Below are 21,276 nucleotides of genomic sequence, written 5' to 3' on the forward strand. Positions count from 1 at the left end.
TTATTTTATGAAATGAGATGTAACTAGCGTCTTTTTAGTGTGTGTTTTAGAAAAAGAAAACTGAATCTTTTTTCACAATAATAAGCGTATTTGCACATACAAAGACATGTGAAATTAAGATTAATTTTTTATCTGAATAAATCTTTCCCTTAAATATTATTTATGTTGTAAAGACTCAATGTTTGTAACTTAGTTATACATATCAGTGTAGGAAACATAATTTAGCAAGAAATTAGAGACAAATAATCCCACTATAAATTTTGAGTTACATTTTTTTATGTCGTACATGATATATTTCAAATTTTCAAATAAAGTAATAAAGATATTATAATATTTAGTAGAATAAATATGAAAAAAAATCACAATTAGTGGTATCCAATGAGTAATCCAATGAGTAATCATATGATATATTTATGTTTAAAGGGGAAAAAAGTCATGCAATAGCTATTTCTTATAGATGATTTTATGGGTGTAAGGGATACAACTATATGTTTTGTTTCTATCCTTAAATGATATTCTATATAGCTTTTTTTATTCAGAGTTAGAAGTTCAGTGCTCATGAATAAAAATCTTGTTAACAAGTCCTTTAAAAATATCTTAACGATTAATGCTTCTATTATAACAAAGAGATGACATTTATTTTCAAACAAAGATATAGTTTAATAAATACTAATACAAGGAAAGTTAGAAAATAAAAAAACTAAAAAGGAAAAAAAAATATAGATCATGGGTTGACCCGCGACCCAAATCGCATTGGACCGGGTCAGACCCTGCCCAGACCCATGCGGGCCGTGGTCTAGGCTAGGTCCAGTCCCTGGTTTAGAGTGAGAGAAATAGGCCCGGTCCACTCTGACATATTAGGACGTAGTCTGGTCCGATTTGGCCCACGGACCTGAACCGGCTCGGCCCAAGCTCAACCCTAATTCTTGAAGGTGTTGTTTCTAATTTATACAATTTAGAGGAATTTTGTACTCCAAAATTTTTATTTTATTCAAACAGCTGCTTTGCCTCGACGGCGATTTTGCTGTGGAGAGCAAAACCGCAAACAGCTTCATGAACTCGTCGCTCGCTCTTTTCCAATACTGGAAAACTCGGACCCCCAAAAAGTTACCTCGAAAGTAATTTTTTTATTTATTTATCCCGAGTCCATATCTCCATTTCAAAAAAGAGAGATTTTTGAAGAAGAAGGAAGCACTTTACAATCTCCAGAGAAAAATACAACGGTAAGTATCGTTTTCTCTAATTATTTCCTTAAATTTTTTTTTTTGCATCTGGGTCTTCATGAAACCGAGTCTTAGTTGTGCCCATGTATTAGTTTTCCATTTTTGTGAATCTTGCTGCGTCCATTTTAGGTTTTGCAGGACTTTTATTTGTTGACGTTTGGGATTATTTTTTCTGCGTAAATTTCTCTGCCATAATGGAAATTCCCCATTATAACATTGAGATGGATGGGTGTAAATATTTATAATATTTTTGGATTGGATGTCAACTTGTTGGTTGTTACCAAAACCCTACTCATTGTCATATTTGAGCTCATATGAGGAGATTAATGCAAACTTATCTGGGAAGGGTCCGGCGTGAAGAGGAAAATCAGATGAGGTCCTGGGATAGGAAATGCTATTCACGAACAAGCCCAACACCCAAAATTCACCACATTTTCCTTTAACTTTTGACTCCATAACCACACAATCAATAGGGTTACAAGGGATTTTACGTGTCGAATCCGTGTAGGGCAGTTATGGATATATGGAAAGTAATAAGATGACAAGTAGATGAAGTGAAAAAGGTGAAATGTTCACCTTGCCGTTGCACGCGACATCATGAACTATTGTACATTTTTTACTAGAGTGTTTATAAGGTAGCATAGTCGGTATTGACCATGTCTAAAATATTTGGAAATATGGCTGTGATTCCTTTTAAATCGCGTGGAAGACCCTTGGTGATGGTATGGGACTAAAACCGTTCACATTGCTCGATGCTTACTGCTCGGATTTAATTGAAGGCGTCATTTTAGGTTCAAAAGCTATTATCTCAGTTTTACGCAAACTTTTTCTTAAATATCTAAATCTTCGTCCATTCTTTTAACTATTTTTGGAAGGATCATAATGTTAGTTTGATCTATCGGATGTTGCTTTCTGATTTTGATACTTGTGTCATCAATGCCTTTGTGGAGTTGCCCGTCCGAGATATATATCTGGTGAAGATTGTCAATCTAAGTTCTGAAGTGACCATCCTTGTATCAAACTTTTTTGAAAGTGACTATGTTCACCTTCAGTTTCTACTAAACTAAAAAATGGTGATTGACCAATGATGGGGCTATTTATTTACTCTTTAGATGTGCTTAAATCATTATTTATTGTGCAGCTCATGTTAATGAAAATCTGTGTCCTTTCAATATGACTAACTATTAGTAGGAAATCTCACTATCTTAATCAGTAAGAAAATCACCTAAAGGATGTTGCTTTGTACTGACAAAGGGGACAGAAAGAATTCTGTAATGTTTGTCTTTTGCGTTTGTAGAAGGCAGATGTTCTAAGATGATAACAAGGCGAGCAGCCAAATTATTAGAGAGCTCTGGAGCTCCCATCTCAGATGCTCTTATCTCCATTACTCAAAACAAAGAACGGAAGACGCTTGTAAATGGCACCAATGCTGATACCGACTTCAAGCTTCAGAAGAAGCTAAACACCGAGACGTTTGAGCTTTACTTGGAGTTAGTCTCTTCTTTCCTAACTTTAGTAAATGTCAAATTACTGCTCTTATACCAATCTTCTGAACTGCGTCTTCTCTTGTTTTGGTAGGGATTTGTGGAGCAGGATCTCTGTGGAGAAGAGGATTTCCTTTGCATATTTTGATAGTTTATGGTTTTCTTTTTACAAGGATGGGTCAGAAAAATCTAAAGTGCTTCAGTGGATTAAGAAGGAGCAGATCTTTTCCAGAAAATATATTTTTGTTCCCATAATTTGTTGGTAAACATTTTTTTTTCCTTCAATCAAAACCATTTGAAGTTCAACTAAACTTGCAGAATTCTGTCTCACAACATTGGATCCCTCTTACATAACTCTTTGTTATCAAGCTGTTGTAGTGTAGACATCTTTTGTATTCTGCTCTTCTCTTTTCCTAAAATAAAGTTACAACGTTCTTATTTTAATGAAACATGTAATGCAATTTATCACTTTCTATATTCTTAGGAGACATTGGAACCTCCTTATCTTATGCCACTTTGGGGAGAAGAGAAAGTCGAAAATCAAGCAACCGTGCATGTTGCTTTTAGACTCACTTCAGAATTTGAATCCAAAAAGATTGGAGCCTCACATAAGAAGGTCTATTGTTGTTTTCTTTTCTCTTTTTAGTGTTACAATCTAATTTAAATAAGATTTAGGCATGATAGGCATGATTTGTCTTGGATCTTTTCAGATTTGTGCTTGATATATATAGATCGGAGGGAAGGAAAGAGCCAGATGAGTTCATATCTAAAATCCCTCTTCTAATTCCCAAGGTGACAACATTCTGAACGCATACCTTAGAATGTAACTATACGCTGCCTTGTTCCTAAACTCGGGGATAACGCTCCTCATCTATATCTTCAGTTGCACTTAAGACCCCTCAAGTAATATTACTAGCACTTAGCGCCAGCTGCGCCCTTAATCTACGAGGGAGAGTAGTGTTATCTGCAATTTATCCTTCTAAGCAATCTCCAGTGTTGCTAAGTGCTAATAAATTAGTTAAGGGTGTTAGGTAACAGGGTTATCTACAATTTACCCTTTCTAAAAATTATGGATTATCGATTTGCTGTTTGCAGGTCCCTCAGCAGAGAAGCGGTGAGGAATGTGGGATCTTTGTTCTTTATTTTTTGTACCTATTTCTCCAAAGTGCACCCGATATATTCTCAACAGAGGGCTACCCTTACTTTGTAAGCTTTTGTCTTTTGATTGTGGATACCCACCATCCTTTTTCCTGGGCCCAAAATTTTTTATTCATGCGTTGGTATTTTCCACTTTAAATCGATGTTCACTGGAATTTTAACCTGGATTGTTTCGGTGCCATCTTAAAATCTCTTACACTGTACAAGAACTTCGAAGTTGTGATTAGGATTGAGAGCGCTATAACTTATACTCTTAACTACTTTTAGCTCTGGCCAATTTCCTATTTATACTTATCGGTCATGTAATTTAAACTCATTGCACTAAAAAGCAATCCTCCAAAACTCCCCAAGTTTCATTACATGATTTATTTTCTTTTGAGCTTAAATGTATATCAAAGAGCCAACATGAGGAAACATTACCTCTTATTTATATGATAACAAGCTGTTTAGGATGTCAGATACAAGCAAATACGGTTTCCTGTTAGCTGTACTAACCTAGTCTTGAATATTTTTCCTTTTTATAAGTGAAAATATACTTCAAATTACATGACCAATTTCGTCTCCTTATTGCATTATATTTATACCCAAACAGTATATCGCCCTTTCTTTTGCTTGAAATAGTTTGCAACGAATTTTGCTACAATTTGCATTTGCTGTGGCAGCTCACTGAAAATTGGTTCAAATTGGAAGACTTGGAGAAGTTTGGGATAGAAATCCATAAATCATGCCAGTAGGTTTCAGCTTCTTGCTAGTAGCTCTTTTATATGAAATAATTCAATGATTATGAAACCTAACTTCTAAAGTTATTGATGATGGTCTTTTTTTTTTATCTGAACTAAAGGAGCAAGAAGACCATGGATATCGATTGAAGGGAATATCACAAACCAGAGTGGGAGCTCTTTCTTCAATCTGTTTGTGTTCGGTTTAGTATACATTCATAGTGATGAACATTGTGCATTGATAATATTCTGATGTAAATCATTTGCTGAGGCAAAACTAGCTGATGCCCAGTTTGTAGGAACAATTGTTCCCTCAGTTTCTTAAAAAAAAATTGTACTTGACTTGGTATTTTATTTTATTTTTCTTTCTTCTGGCTTCATTTTTAAATTATCATGTGTACATTGAGTAACACAATCTCTGAATTATGTTATGAGTGAGTTTGTGCACAAATCTGGATTGTTTATCTTTGATAGTTTGAAAGCTTTCATACTTCGAATTTGAACCTTTATCAGAATTCATACTTGATGTTGCCAGTAATACGTACGGAGGGGTTGTTTCTATGTTGCAATTATAATTATGACGAATGGTGTGGGTACAAAATTTACTTCGAAATTCAATGTTTGATTAGTTGCGGAAGGTAAAATTTTTATATTTAATTTTGACGGAGGAAATATATTTTCATGGCAATCCAAATATTTATTTATATGAAATTGTGAAATGATCGTCATTTTTGTAGTTGAAGTTGTTAGGATTGTGCCTTTGATTCTTTGTATAACTTCATGAGAATTAGATAGGATTGAAGATCTATCATGATTAGGAGATTGACTATCATCATGATTAGGAGTTTGAATTCTATTCTAATTAGGAAGTTAGGCTAGATATAGAGTTAATTTCTCTATATATATTCTTCTATTGTTGGAGGAAAAACCAAGCAGATGAGAGAGAGTGCCAATATTCTTTTAATCTAGGGTTAGCAGAGGATGTAATCTGATTCAAGAATATTGTGCGAGAGACGAGGGTTTCGTATTCTTTGTCCGTGAAAAAGATTACATCATTGGGAGAGGGTTTTGCAGTCTTTGTCTGTTCAAAAGATTGTAAGGAGAGGGTTTTGGAGATAATATGAGAGTTGGTTATGTATGTGAGATTGAGAGATTGAGAGACGAGAGTTAATTGGTTCCTCTTGTAGTTCTCCCTGATACATAGTGGATTTCTCGTATTGTTGTCCGTGGACGTAGGTCGAAGTTGGTCGACTGAACCACGTAAATCTCGGTGTTTTTTCTTATTGATTGTGGTCGTTTTTTTATCTTGTTGATGATTGTTGGTTGACTTTGGAATTGTGCAAATCGTAGTAGGCGATGAGACTAAAATTTTCCAACAAGTGGTATCAGAGTCATGATGATGGATCTGGGAGTGAATTCGCAAGATAGACGTCATACAAAGGTGAAGATCGTCGGCGTTACAAGAATCAAGATGAAAAAAAGAAAAAAGGAAAGTATTGTAGCGGCGGGAACACTGTTTGGGTGAGGGTTTGGTTAAAAAATTATCCAACGGTGCAAATTAATTTGTTTTCTGATCGAGAGTTTGGAGGCGGATTTCGACTATACAGGAATTGATTCCTAGGTTCTGGAGTGCTCTGAACGTGATGGGAGGGTCTGATTTTTCAGATTATGCTCAGACTAGTCAGAAAGTGTTAAAAAGTTCTGATAGTGGTAACGAGGCAGATCTAATGGCAAATAAGGCAAACGAGTATGTGACAGATGAGACTGGTATAGAGAATTAGATGTGATTCGAGCAGTAGAGTTTTCATCATATAATTATTTAGAGTCATCGCGGGAGCAGTAGTTGGTTGGTGTGTAGACTCGAAGAGAACAGTGTCAGATTAAGTGGAGCTTGCAAGCAGGCACGACCGAGTGACACACAGAGAGATGGAGATGTTGGTATTGGACTTGAAGACGATGAACGCTCATATTCGGTCCAAGCTAAGTGATGGAGGAGATGGAGGTATCTGGCTAGTAGTGTGGAGTAGGAGAGGTGCACCAATATGATTCGAGACGAGTGATGTAGGTGGAGTACGAGGACAAGCATGGTTGATTTACTTCTAATGTCAGCGGTGGCGAAGATCTCTTAGTGTACACAAGCGAGGTGGAGGTGTCACGGCAAAGCAGATGATAGCGTGGGTCACGGGACATCCTAGTTGGATTGCAGGTGCTTTGATTTGAAGTGCGAAAGGAGTAGAAGACGCTAGCAGGAGAGGTAAAGTTTCAAGGCGGCAAATGGTAGATCTTCGAGGTGGCTTGGGAATCAAATCCAAGGTGGAGATTGTTAGGATTGTGTTTTTTATTATTTATATAACTTCATGAGAATTAGATAGGATTGAGGATCTATCATGATTAGGAGATTGAGTCTTATCATGATTAGGAGTTTGAATCCCATTCTAATTAGGAAGTTAGGCTAGAGATAACGTTTTGGTTTCCCTATATATGTTCTTCTATTGCTAGAGGAAAAACAAAGCAGATGAGAGAGAGCCAATATTCTTGTAATCCAGGGTTAGCAGATGACGTAACCTGATTTAAGAATATTATGCGAGAGGCGAGGGTTTTGTAGTCTTTGTCCGTGCAAAAGATTACATCATTGGGAGAGAGTTTCACAGTCTTTGTCCGTTCAAAAGATTGTAAGGAGAGGGCTTTAGAGATAATATGAGATTATGTATGTGAGGTTGAGAGATTGAGAGGAGAGAGTTGAGTGGTTACTCTTGTAGTTCTCCCTGATACGTAGTGGATTTCTCGTATTGTTGCCCGTGAACGTAGGTCGAAGTTGGTCGACTGAACCACGTAAATCTCGGTTTTTTTTCTTATTGATCGTGGTTGTTTTCTATCTTGTTGATTGTGGGTTGACTTCGAAACTATGCATATTGTAGTAGGTGGGGAGACTAAAATTCCCCAACCGAATTCCATCAGCTTGACGAAATCATATAGAGGAACTCCCGATTTAGACTATCATAAAATCGAGTATCAAGGAGCCACACAGGACACATATTGTACATATCCAAATATACTGAAGTATTTTAAGTGTTTGCCAAGAATTTCTTATACAAATATTTTTTTTCATCTTTCAATCTTTTCATATTCAAGAAAAAAAAAAACTTTTCTGAATCAAAACGGAACAACTTCATGCACGCAACTCATTTTAAAAAAAATGTAAAACTATTGGGATAAGTTAATTAAAATAAGTTTTCAATTGATTTTCCTACAGATAGCACGTGATAGCTTCGTGCTTGCAACTTGTAAAAAAATGCAAAATAAGTGTTCAAGAGGTTCTCTATAGTTTATTTCTAATATTTCAAGCCATCTCTTTTGCAAAAACATTTCTTTTTATTTATTTACACATCTCTAAAGTTTGAGGTGTTTTATCCAAAAACGTCACCCCCGTAATAATGCTGGTCTTCTTCTTCGATTAGCAAACAAAACAAATCCCCAAACTAACAAGCTCCGCTCTCTCGGGCCAAGAATCAAGCTTCAAGTAACTCTCTTTTCCTTCAAAATTTCCTTAAAATTGTCAATGTTTCCATTTTTAGTAATTTTATTGGGAGAATTTGTCACCATGAAACTGATTTTGCTGATTCAATTGACTTTTCTCTGCAGATTCCCATCTGGGTCTTCGTCGAACCTCCAATTTTCCCCCCAAATAGAGAGTGGATCTTGCATTGATATTGGCAATTCTCATCTGGGTCCTTGATATTCTCGAAAATTCTCATATTATAATTTTCATTTTGACTAATTTTGGTCAGAGCTCTTCACCGTTACCAAGTTTCAATAAAAAATCTCATCTGGGTCTATAAAAATTTTCATTATTTGTCATCCTTAAAGAATATGATGCCAGTGCCATCTAGATATTAGAGTTCATGTCACAATGAACACCCATTCATTTCCTGCATATCTGAGAGGGGACTTTGATTTAGAATCCGGAAACATCCGAAAAACCCGAAAGACAAAAAATTCATCATCTGATCCTCTCAAGATGATTAAATCATTTAGAAATCAATGTCAATACTTCTACAAGATGCACCCAGTCCTTGTTTTCCTCATCTCCTTGTCATTTGGGATAACCATCCTTGTTGTCCTTTCTGTATATGAAAGCCATTTTAGAATGAGCTTTCGAAAGAGTGATGATTTGAGTTTAGAACCGGATTCTCACCCTTTTACGAATCTTCATAATCTTGTTATGGTTGCTGGCCATTCTATATATACAAGTGAAAGTTGCGGGAAATTTGAAGATGAGAGTTCGTGGTATTTGGAGCCATATCAAAAGAATCCTGGGCAGGCTTCTACATTTGTAGAGCATATTAAAGTGGGGGTTGAGATTGCGGCTAAAGATGATGAGGCTCTTCTTATATTTAGTGGTGGAGAGACTAGAAAAGATGCTGGACCTCGCAGTGAGGCGCAAAGTTATTGGACAGTTGCAGACTCAGAGGGATGGTTTGGTAATTATCAACTTTCTATTGTAGCTTACTTATTGTTTCGTCAAAGCATTCCTCTGATTTTTCTTATTTCAGACATGGTCTCTATGTTTGTTGTGTAGCATGCTTGTGTCATAATTACAAAATTGATTAGATATGCATTTGGTACATAACTTCGTGAAAAATTTCAGGATTCTTTGGGAAGGAAATTGGTTTGAACTCATTTGGATATACAAACATTAATTTTGAAATAGTAGGAGTGTAGTTCTTCAGTTAGTTTAGATTTTCTTCCAGATTACAACGATTATATCAGATGGGGAATGTTAGATTTACTGTTTAAAATGACCACCTTTAGGAAATGTAATCCATAACTTAATGCGTGAAAATAATTTCATAATAGTTGTGCTTGGTAAACCATTTGGTACTACAAAGTGTTTATTGTTGCTGCAAGTGATATTACTCATTTTATGACCATCATTGTGTTGCAATTTTCAAGCAATAGAACAATTGCATATCAGGTGAGTAGAATATTAAGGCAACAACATCATCAGTACACTCTATTCTACAAAATATCACGTGTCAGACGCGTGGACGCTACTTCTCTTGGACATTTGTTTTCCTTGACTAGGACATGTTCATCTAAGAAAAAGGGGAATAGGGTATCCTCGCACTATAAGTAAAAAAAGGTTTACAAAATCACCTAGAACCATAAGAGGAGAACAGTAACATGAAGTGGTAAATGAGTGCTTTACCCCAATGGGCATCCAAACCTATTATCTATGCCCATATATGATAGGTCAATAAGTATTTTCAAAACAACCTATTGTTTCTTAAGTATGGGACCTTTAATACATGCAAATGTATCCCATGGCTGAGTGTTTAAATTTTATGTTGGCAGACAATTCAAAAATGTATCACCTTAAAAACATGTATAAGGTAAAGTATCATATTCTTCTTTTTGAAATAGCTAACTGATGCGAAACGGGACAAGGGGTCTATCAGAATCAGCGATCTAAATCAAACAATGCACCGTTTCACCAAATTTCATGATCTTTGACGGGAAATTAAATTCAAAACAACTAACGTGACAGATGAGTTTAACAAGGTTTGCATCAATAATTATGAATAATTCCAATCTCGAACAATTTAATTGTAATATTCATTATCATTGCACAAGTTCAACAATCAATATCAAGTTTTAACAGTCACATGCTTAGTTACTCTCAACTCATAAATATAGTCTAAGCAGTGAATATATGATAAGAGTTTAGAGATGAAATATTCATGCAATTAACTAATAAAATTAGATTAACAGAAAAATATAAAGAGAAATTGATACCATCGTCGGACTGAACAAGCCTTGAATCAAGTATGAGGTACTAACGGGTCCATTGCCACCGTGGGTTTGGATTTGAGCTGAAAATCAGATCCAACTGAGCCAACCAACCAGGTTGGGTCTGATCAAAACAAATTAGATCCAAGTCACCCCTCTCTGCGTTTTCTTTGTTCTGAGGAGCGGAGAGAGACAAAGCGAGTGGCGGTCTATTCGATGATGAGGGCGAACGACGAGCGGCCAGGCCGGAAAAAGTCACTGTGTCGCTTTCGCGATGGCGAGTATTCCGATGACTGACGACGAGGAGCAGACCGATAGTGGCGGCGGAGCCGGGTTTAGAATCGGCTGGTCGGTGGTGCGATGCTGAGCGGCCGCTAGTCCGGCGATTGTGACTGGAAAGGGTGGGCGGCGTAGCTGCTGCCGGTCGAGCGGGTGAATGATGACGTGCGGGAAACGACGACGAGTGTGACGCTTGTCGAGGATGGGTGAAGCCGGCTCGTCGGAGAAGGAAGGGGTTGGTGGCGACATGGTGGTCGGGGAGAAGAGGGCAACGGAACACGGAGGCAGTCGTCGGGTGGGTCGATTTGCTGAGCGGTTGGCCGGCGCGCAAGGGGCAGATGGCGGTTGTGAAGAAGTATGGGACAGGGAGCGGGTGTCGTCTATATGTGCACGGGTTGGGCGTGGGCAAAGAAAAAGGGAAACACGGCGGCTGTTGAGGACAGAACTGATGAGCAGCTAGCGTGTTGACTAAATATAATTGTTTGCAGTGTGAGGGATGGTGGTGCGGGTCTGCAGATGAGCGTATCTGAAGAGCGGGAAACGGTTGGTGCTGCTTTGGCGGGAGGCGACGTGATGATGGAGGAGGCGGGGTCGCGGGACCTGAGGTGGGTGACTGGTGGTGCGAAGACAGAAGAGAGGTTAGAGGTGAGGACCGCCTGGAGTGGCGGTGGTTTCGGCGGGGGGGGGGGGAGCTGATGGTACGGTGCTCTAGAGGGAGGAGGCGTTGAAGGCGGGCCTGGTGCTCATAGGGGAAAGAGGAGATGGGTCGGTTGTGAGGGGTGTTGTTTACCGTGGGGCAAGGAGACAAGAGTGACGGCTGGAAGAAGAAACAAATGAGAAGAAAAATAATATTAGCCTAGGGTTTCACACCCTTTGGTTTCACAACAAATTATTCAGCTAATACAAATTTCATTTCATTCTTTTATTTTTTCTCAAGTCTCATACAACCTTATTTATAAAGAAAACTACGTGCACATAACGTGCAATAAAAATTAAAACAAAACAACAATCCCTCAAATCACTCAACTACTAAAATTAAATTACAAATCGAAATTCAAATTTCAAATTTTTAAAAAAAAAGTCAAAATATGAAAATTGCAATTCCTTGTCCTCATCACTAACTGTCTGCCGACAGAAGATCTTACTAACCTATTTTGTTTCATATATGATTAACAGATCTATATATGTAGTTATACATAAATTTTATCACATTTTATATGTTCTGATTGGTATTTCTGATATTACTAAATTTCTCTTAGATTTTGAAATGTAAGTAAGTTAGCCTTTTCCAGCTTTATGATTATCTACGTCGATTTTTTTGCAATAAAGCTTTGTCGCGATTGTTATGAACTGCAATATTAAACTTATGTTATATATTGATAGAAAATGGTATTGTTGTTCAGGCAAGAAGGAGGCTGTGAGAGATAGAACACTCACAGAGGAGAATGCAAGAGACAGCTTTGAGAATCTTCTTTTTAGTGTGTGTCGGTTTCGAGAACTAACTGGCACTTATCCTCAGAATATTACAGTGAGTTCTTTTGTCCTTACTATTTTACCTCTTTCTTCCAATTGCTACATGCTTCCATTTTTATGCACAATGACATGTTCCTAACTGTCTCATTTGTGTTGAAAGTTGAAAATCCTAGAAACGTATCTCAGAATTTTGTAAAAGAAAACACTTATGAATTCACAAGCGATAATCTGAAACTGTTGGTAACTTGAGTGTTTTTTCCCTTTTGCTTAGCTGTAGTCCTGAAATTTACCATCCGATAAAAATTGTTTTCTGGGTCTCACCTGCTATACTACTCTTTTCTCTCTGGCGAAATGAATTTTTCTAAAGTAACTTTTGTAGTCATGAGGTTTAGTTCAAAACACAAGTACACATGTGCTTGAGAAATTTGTTTCAAGATGGTGTTATATGGCTTTACAGAGTCCTGGTGCGTCATAAAAGAGAGTAGAGATTTTGGAGGTTCCATTGTCTTTTGAAGCGAAATTGGCTAAAATATCAGATTAGCCTAAAAAGTGACACATTTATCAGTTTAGTCTATAAAGTGACGCTGACGACAGTTTAGCCTAAAAAGTAACAAATACCATGACAAATAGGTATTTCCGGTGCCGGAGATAAATTTTAAGTTAAAAATTAAGTAACTTTTACATATAGACACCCTCACTCTATCATATTTTCGGATTTATCTCCTCAAATTTAAAATGTGAAAACTTCTCCCTCTTCCCCCTCCCCTCCCACCTCCCACCATCTCCTCCCTCCTCCTTGCCACCATCTCCTCTATTCTTTTCTCATCCCGATCCTTAGCCTATCCTCTCTCTCTCTCTCTCTCTCTCTCTCTCTCTCTCCCCCCCCTTTTTCATAACCTCCGTATTACTCTCTTCCTCCCCTTTTTCTCCAAATCCATCTCTTCTTAACTCCTTTCACTTCTCTCATCCCGATCCTTAGCCTATCCTCTCTCTCTCTCTCTCTCTCTCTCTCTCTCTCTCCCCCCCCTTTTTCATAACCTCCGTATTACTCTCTTCCTCCCCTTTTTCTCCAAATCCATCTCTTCTTAACTCCTTTCACTTCTCTCTCTTCTTTATCCTCTTTCTCCTCCTTTCTCTCCTCACCTTCACTCTCGCCTAATGCTTTAAGTAGAGTATTCTATGTTGGGTTTGAGAAAGGATGTGGAGGAGGAGGAGGATGGAGGTTGGGGATTGGGAGGAAAAGATAATGACGGAGATAGTGGAAAGGAGAAGATAAGAATGAGCATGAGAAATGATGGAGAAGGAGTGGGAGAGAGGAAGGAACGTTGGGGGTTGGAGGAGAAGAGAATGAAGGAGATGGTGGGAAGGAGAAAGGAGGAGGAGTAGGAAGAAGAGATGGTGGGAAGTGAGGGTTTTTTCACAAATTTTAGAAACTTTTTGGTGGGTTAATCCGAAAAATATGATAGAGTAGGTGGTCTATATTGTAAAATTTACTTTAATTTTCACTTAAAAACTATCTCCAGCACCGAAAATGCCTATTTATCATCGCATTTGTTCCTTTTTAGGCTAAACTGTCACCGGCGTCACTTTATAGGCGAAACTGGTAAATGGATGTCACTTTTTAGGCTAATCCGATATTTCAGCCAAGCGAAATTAGATATCCGAGGCACAAAAACAATCTAAGCTACCTTCAGAATGATGGTAGTTTCTCCAAATTCCCTAGCACAGAAAAGTTACTAGGTGATATTTGGCAGCCAAAAGTTAAATGAAAGATAAGAATTCAACAGAAACTGCTTTCACAATTGTAAATCTTGTTTGGATGATAAAAGTGAAAAGCTAAGGTGGCAGATGATGTGTCATCCACTTTCCTTATGTCCTGTTTGATAGAAGTAAACGATGGAAAGAGAATTTTAAAAATGAAACGGTAAGGAGAGAGTAAAAATTAATTTCTCTCACCCTTATTCATTTTCCATCATCTTTCTCAAAAATTTGGAGAAATTGACGAGGGGCAAAGCGCTGATGATACGACATTCTCTACTTTCTAATCATTCCTCAGTTACTAAACACGAAGAGTAGAGAGTGGAGCCATTTTTTCAATATTTCGTCCGAACACCCTTTAAACAAGTCACATTTAAAACTATCTCATTTCATACATATTAAGATAACGTTCTCCTTAGGTTAATGCTATAAATCACGTTTCAGATGCCTCATCTTCCATGGTATCTTTTGTTATTCTTCCAATATTTCCATCCTTCATACTATCAACCATCTCCTCCCAAATTGTGTATCAGGTTGTAAGCTATGATTTCAAAGAACAGAGATTCTCCCACCTACACCGATCTGCCATTGGATTCCCCGAGCAAAGATTCTCCTTCTTCGGCACTCCAGCTCCTCCTAAATCAAGAGACGGAGCAACGCAAGGAGAAGCCATCGCCAGGGCCCAGTTCCAGCTCGACCCTTACGGATGTTTCGGCACTCTGCACCGGAAGAGGCTGAAGCGGGACCCTTTTCATCGTACCGTTCCATATCCTGCTGGGTGCCCCGAGCTGAGGGATTTATTCAACTATTGTGGTCCAGCGCCTTATCCCGGTGTTCTACCCTGGGGACAGTAGGTTCAACCTCACAGTATTTACTGTGAGGAAAAAGGGCAAAGATAGGAGAACGTTGTAGCTTACGGGGAAACTATCCATGTCTTTTATTAATGGAAGTGAAGTGAACTTAAATGCTCAAAATTTACAAGTTTTTATGTTCTTTGAAGAAAAGTTTATAAGAGTTTAGTGTTTTAGAGTTCACCTCAGTGATTAGATATGCTTCTTTTTTTTTTCTTTTTTTTTTGAGGTAAAAATTGTTGGTAATGTTGATATTAGATCCTCGTTGTGAGTTATTTCTTTGAGCAGCAACTGTCTGGAAAATTGATGGTAACAGGTGATGTGATGCTCTTATCTTTTCTTTTTTTCGGTTAAGAGAGGAATATTTCTTAGATTTACAATAATTTCTTTCTTGTATTCTATTGATTAAGAATAAATAATTCTGGACATACTATTTGGACTTTTGTGATTTTGCCCCCCACATCTTGGTATTTGTGAAGTTATTCCTCAGAACTTGCACGTTAGATCTTTCTATGCCTCCGATTTTAACAATGTTTGTTTCTACAAAGGGCTAAATGTTAAAATTTCCAATAGAGTTGTGGCATTTTCCTGTTTAAAAACTAAAATTGTTAAGTGGTAGGTTGAAAAAAAAATTGTGCGGAAGAATTGGGGTAATTTTGCAGATACGAATATTTGGGGTAATTTTGCGAAAATGGCAGATTTGAGAGGTGTATATACAAACCCCATGAATAATTTGAAGGATAGTCGTGACTGCTACTAGGGCTATACGTAGAGGGGCTATTTGTAATGAAAAATGTCTCCGGGACCCCAAATAAGGGACCCAATGAGGGGACATGTGAGTGTCCCCCCTGAATGCATGATGCACTGCTCACGAACAATGCATCGAACGGTGCATCATGCATTCAGGAGAGGACACTTCACATGTCCCCCCATTGAGTCCTCTATTTGGGGTCCCAGTAGTAGCACTTATTTGAAAAAAAATTAATCTATCATATTCATAAAATCAGAGGACGGGTTAACCCACGTATCAAATCCCAATTAGGTTAAAAAACCCAACTAGGATTTATAGCAGAAGGCAACCACCGACCGAAATGGGTCCATAATGAACCGAGCCTTAACCTGAAAAATCCAAATAAGACGTGCTGCCTGTTTCGCTTCAAGATTCGTGCACGAAGAAAGCGCTCATCTTTTCAGGGTTTTGGGTCTCCTTCCCTCTTCCCCTCTCTCTCTCTCTCTCTAAAACGAACAAAGCGGGGAGAGAAATTCTAGAGAGAGAAACTCTACTTAGAGAGAGAGAGAGAGAGAGAGAGAGAGGGAGAGATGTGGTATCTTTGTGTATTCTATCACCGGCTCTTAGATTACAGGAGATCCGAGGTCGAAGCCCTAGCTGAGCTCTTTGGAGCATGCAAACAGGTAGAGCAAGACGAAGACGGAGGAAAAATCTCAACTTGTTCTCTTCAATGGAAGCTCCCAGAGAATCACCACGCCGATTCCCCTTTCCACTTCGTTTTCTTGCCCTCTGAAGAAACCGCCAGAAAAATCGCCAACCGAAGTAAGCAGTTTTGATCCGTCGGTTTGTCTTTAAAAAGGGTTGGTTTGGATATTTTTTGGAGTTTTTGGTGGAAAAGGTGATATCTTGACTCCTGTGCTTGAGAAAAGATGCTTCTTTTTTCCTTCGCTTCATCCGTTGGGGTTGGATTTTTTACGCGACGCTTAAATCGTAGTTTGAATCTGAGGATTGATTATTTATTTATTTATTTATTATGCTGTCCATGTTTACCAAAAGCAATTCCTTAGGATGAGCTATTACGCTTGGTTATTTTATAGAAACAGCTTGGGAGATTTTAATTTTTAAATGTAAAGTAGCATTTTTGAGAGGTGGATGTTGCTTAGTTAGTTCGAGTGCATCATAAGTTTCCATTGGCATCCTTTTGTGAAAAGTGGACGAGATTTTGAGCAAGTTATTTAAATTATTATGTGTATTAAAATTCCTACTGAAGTTGATAACAAAAGTATATTACGTTAGAAGTCGGATATATAGAGATCTTCCTTGTTTAGCACCATTAATTCTTTGGAGTTGCTAGTTAGTTGTAATGCGATATGGGTGTGCATGTGGTAGGATATTCTCTCGGGGTATGAATGAGCGATGGCCATATGTGATGGTCATGATGAAATGGCTTGAGTGCTGTAGCTAGTGATATTTTTGTGGTGATTTGCTCGCTGGTACTAAGTTATTCAGTGCAGGTAAATTTGACAATTGTTAGAAGCAATCCCTCTAAATTGAGCAATTTAATTGCAGGTATACTAATTAAGGGAATTTACGAACTTTGGGGACATGCAACTACATACGAAGAACTGGAGAAGGCTGTAATTGAGTATCCAGAAGAACGTAAGGTGCCGTACTTGACGTCTGAAAGCTCATTCCGGATAATTGTGGACAGCTTTGGCAAGGTCATTAGCTTTCAAGAACAAACTGAACGTATCAAAGGGCTCAGTTATATACCATTCAAGGTTTGTTTATATATTGCAGAACCTCAACTGAGCACGGTCTTTGTAATGTCTGATTCTTTGACATATTGTAGCTAAATATATCAGGACTCGCTCTTGTAAGCTACTTTTATCTTGGACTATGCCAAATGTATATAATGTTCGTATGAATGTCGCAACACATAAATCTAGATCGGTCTATTTTTCAAGCTTTTGTTCTGAACTTTAACAACGTTATCTCCCTGGCGCATTACGATAAAACTCTCTTAATTCAATCAGGATGTGGATTGCTGCATGTTTAACATTCAGGTTGGATATGCAGATATGTTAAACTTTATTTTAGGGATTTTGATGGAGCGTGAAATGAAGCTTACTTAACCCTTTACATCCTCATGGTAGTTCACCAACAGTAGTTTTCTTTGATTTAGTTCATTTTGAGGATTGTTCCACTTCCACATCCATGTAGTGCTTAGTTTGTCTCTCTTGAGCCACTACTTTGCACTTCCTACCGAATTTTTGCTAATTCCCTTTGTGATTTAACAAGTGAGCTAGTAGTTTAAAGACACGACTTTGTTTTTGATGGATACAGAAGAGAGTCATAGATTGGGTCTTGACTCTTGGATAGGTAGGTTGGATATGTAGATACGTTAAACTTTATTTTTCGCTCATGTGCATACTCTTCATTAAAATTCCCTTATCATCTCTTTTATGTTCTAATTTTGTTTTCCTAATTAATTTTTCCTTATATAATTGATATTTTCTTTTCTTTATTCTTTATATGTGCTTTTATAATTTTGGCTCTTATACAATCATCATAATCTCTTTCAGGGTCGGGTTGATTTGCGAAACCCGGAACATAAGTTTTGGCTTATGGAGACTGATGATTATGGATCAAACAACGGCCTTCCACCTGTTGTGCAAAAGACTATCTTTTTTGGAAGAGAAGTTGGAGCTGCAGATAGAAAGCTTTTGCCAACCTATCAGTTGAAAAGTCGTAATTACCTAGGCCCTACTGCTATGGATGCAGAAATGGCCTTTCTTATGGCTAATCAAGGCTTGGCTCAACCAGGAAAACTGATATTTGATCCCTTTGTTGGGACCGGGAGCATTCTTGTTGCAGCTGCACATTTTGGAGCTATGACGATGGTTTGTGCTTGTTTGGACTATTATTTAGTTTCAATATGAGTATACAATTTAAAATTTAAAATTTTACTAGATATTGTGAAGATTCTGATTTAACTTTTTCCAGGGTGCAGATATTGACATAAGGGTCGTACGAGATGGAAAGGGTCCAGATTGTAATGTTTGGAGCAACTTCAAACAGGTGTTTTTAAAAATTTTCCCCCATGCTTCTAAATGGATTTTCCCGTAACGAGATAAAAATGTCGAATATGGGCAGATTTAACAGTTCTCGTGTTTTCTGCCAAAATCCTTAACATTACTCATTCTTGCAACATGGACAAAACTATTTCGTTGTACATTAAACTTGAGGCAACTTAATTGCCTAACATATGATACATTAAATTCTTGAACCATCATCATTAAAATCAAATTGTTCTTGTGGATGGCTCAGGATGCTGTTATCTCATCTTCTGACATTGGAAGACCATCCTATGGTTAAATCTTTCTCAAATGAGTGTGAGTTTTTTATTATGTGAGGTGGGGGAGTAGGTTTTCTGGCAGGAGCAACAAAATGTGGTGGCCTATAGATTTGTGTGCTTTGCTGCTTCTCTGTCCCTTTCCATTGTACTATGAACTTGGGCCATTTATCTGCATTGCGCCATTGCCATCTTACCAAATGTTGCTTGATACCTGCTTTGAGATGAAAGAGGGTAGAGATAAAGAAGCAAATGAAATCTACTAAGGAAAAACTTAAGCTATTTTCTCCGACTTCTTGACAACAAACATGGCAATGAGAATGCACTTCTCATCTTAATTTAACTTGAGGTATCACTATCTTTGGACATGTTATTGCACCAAAGATGATTGGTATGATGATACTTGAGCTATATTGTCAACTATCAAGCCATGCTATTGTCCGGAACATGATTGCTATTACAAGGTTTTAGCTAGTGGCAATGACAAATCCTTTTTGTCATTAATTATCTTTAGTCATATGTTTTACAATTTCATCTGCTTTTCATCAAATCGTGCCTTTTTTTTTTGCTTCCTAACCTCTATATTGGTCTTTCCACTTACATTATTTCCTCTTTTTGCAGTATGGTTTACAACTGCCAGTTTCATTGTTGAGAGCAGACAATAACCTGCCCCCTTGGCGCCCTGGTCTAAAAGAGGTATAAAGTCATTGCTGTTATTGTCATTATAGTTGTGATCATATTTACCAAGTCTTGACTCCTCAGATATTCGATGCCATAATATGTGACCCACCTTATGGAGTTCGAGCTGGGGGCCGAAAATCTGGGGGCCGCAAATTACTGAAGGGCGTCGTGGGCCCTTACACAGTGCCAGACGAGAAGAGGTTTGATCACATTCCATCAACTGCACCTTACAGTTTAGCTGAGTGCATGCACGACCTCCTCGATCTTGCAGCCAAAATGCTCGTTCTTGGTGGACGCCTAGTTTTCTTCTACCCTGTGGTAAGAGAAGAAGGTTCCACTGATGCTCAGTACCCTGAGCATCCTTGTTTCACTTTAGTCGCTTCTTGTGAGCAGATCCTTAGCTTTCGATATAGCCGACATTTGCTGACAATGGTGAAGACTGGTTCGTATACTGACGAGATAGCTGAATTGGCGAGAAAGAAACATGTTGAGTTCAAAGAGAATCACCTTAAGTGGTTGGAAGATGGTAACTTGCACTCTGCAGTATTCACTCCTGCTGATTCTTTGTGTGGACAATCTTAAGTGGTTGGAAGATGGTAACTTGCACTCTGCAGTATTCACTCCTGCTGATTCTTTGTGTGGACAATCCAAGTTTGATAAGGATTCAAAGCATTCACTCCTGCTGATTCTTTGTGTGGACAATCCAAGTTTGATAAGGATTCAAAGCCAAAATATAGAGGTAAGTATGTTTAGGAGTCGACACTTTTTGAACTGAGGGAAACTATTTGAGGTCAAGGTATCTTCATATGATAAAATTCCCATGAGTAGTTTGACAAATGTGTATCAGCTTGTTTAATTAGCATCTGACATTTGGTGGCTATCTAATTAATCTAGATTTTTTTTCCCATGGGAATTGTAACTTTGAAGGCAAATTGCATGCTTGTCTAGATGCTATGTAATCAAGTATAGAACCACTTAGCTTATTTTTTACAGTAAGATAATTGCAGTAACTTTATCTCTCCTGCTGCTAATCCATATGATGATGTTATCTTTTCCTTTTAAGTGCTATTTTTGTTGTTAATTTGCTCCTTTTTGGTCACGTAGCATAGACCATTGTGTTTTTTTTTATTGTTCAGTTAATTAGATGGATTTTACCACCGACAATTTTGGTACTTATTGCATACTGTAAATTCATTGATAAAATGAAAACTGAAACATGCAAAAAGTTATCGAGTACTGAAAGTTGATGACATCTACAGTTAGGGGCTGTTTGGAACTTTGGATGCCTTTAGGAAACTAGAGTATTTATGACACAAAACAGAAAGTGGTTATCCACCTCACCATTTTTCATTCGAGTGGTTACATTATTTGGTTAGGAATCTTTGTGAATCCTAAAATAATAGTATTACATTGTTTGAATAATATAATGTAAACTAGAGTATTTATGACACAAAATGGAAAGTGGTTATACACCTCACCACTTTCTACAAGGTGTTGATTTTTTAATTATTTTTTTGGACACATTTATGACATTGTGTCAGCTTTCCAACAAAACCACTCTTAATTTTGGTGATTTTTGCTTTCGGTGACACCTCATCAAAAGGGGTAAGCTTTTCATATAAAAGAGAATTTAAACAAACAATGTAAAGTGATGAAAGCTGACATTGGGACCCTTTTTTTTACACTTTCCATCATTGTACAAGGTAAAAACATACAACCAAACAGTCCCTTACTGGTTTTAGTTTTTTTCGCTTTGTCAGCAAGGTCACAGCCCA

At 37.7% G+C, this 21,276-nt stretch overlaps 3 protein-coding genes across 5 annotated transcripts; all 3 read left to right on the forward strand.

The window, feature by feature from the left end:
* On the forward strand, window positions 1,076-4,964 carry LOC109824799 (probable ubiquitin-like-specific protease 2A). Of its 2 annotated transcripts, XM_020391445.1 has the most exons (8): window positions 1,084-1,223; window positions 2,521-2,713; window positions 2,802-2,969; window positions 3,192-3,323; window positions 3,418-3,499; window positions 3,803-3,913; window positions 4,528-4,595; window positions 4,707-4,964. In XM_020391445.1, exons 2-8 carry the CDS (start codon window positions 2,538-2,540, stop codon window positions 4,732-4,734), a joined length of 765 nt encoding a protein of 254 aa, XP_020247034.1. In that variant the 5' UTR covers window positions 1,084-1,223; window positions 2,521-2,537; the 3' UTR covers window positions 4,735-4,964. The 2 variants fall into 2 exon arrangements, with proteins under 2 accessions (XP_020247035.1, XP_020247034.1); XM_020391446.1 differs by lacking the exon at window positions 4,528-4,595 and having other exon boundaries at window positions 1,076-1,223.
* Window positions 8,002-15,068, forward strand: LOC109824588 (uncharacterized protein C57A10.07). The gene is made up of 4 exons (XM_020391217.1): window positions 8,002-8,104; window positions 8,227-9,065; window positions 12,057-12,181; window positions 14,418-15,068. Exons 2-4 carry the CDS (start codon window positions 8,495-8,497, stop codon window positions 14,736-14,738), a joined length of 1,017 nt encoding a protein of 338 aa, XP_020246806.1. The 5' UTR covers window positions 8,002-8,104; window positions 8,227-8,494; the 3' UTR covers window positions 14,739-15,068.
* Window positions 15,876-20,523, forward strand: LOC109823947 (tRNA (guanine(10)-N2)-methyltransferase homolog). Of its 2 annotated transcripts, none has more exons than XM_020390409.1 (8): window positions 15,876-16,287; window positions 17,035-17,246; window positions 18,051-18,368; window positions 18,472-18,546; window positions 19,442-19,516; window positions 19,583-20,016; window positions 20,087-20,162; window positions 20,219-20,523. In XM_020390409.1, the coding sequence occupies exons 1-8, from the start codon at window positions 16,056-16,058 to the stop codon at window positions 20,252-20,254; spliced, it is 1,458 nt and encodes a 485-aa protein (XP_020245998.1). In that variant the 5' UTR covers window positions 15,876-16,055; the 3' UTR covers window positions 20,255-20,523. The 2 variants fall into 2 exon arrangements, with proteins under 2 accessions (XP_020245998.1, XP_020245997.1); XM_020390408.1 differs by having other exon boundaries at window positions 20,087-20,153; window positions 20,210-20,523.

Source organism: Asparagus officinalis, chromosome 9 (genome assembly GCF_001876935.1).
Source record: "Asparagus officinalis chromosome 9, Aspof.V1, whole genome shotgun sequence".
NCBI lineage: Eukaryota > Viridiplantae > Streptophyta > Magnoliopsida > Asparagales > Asparagaceae > Asparagus > Asparagus officinalis.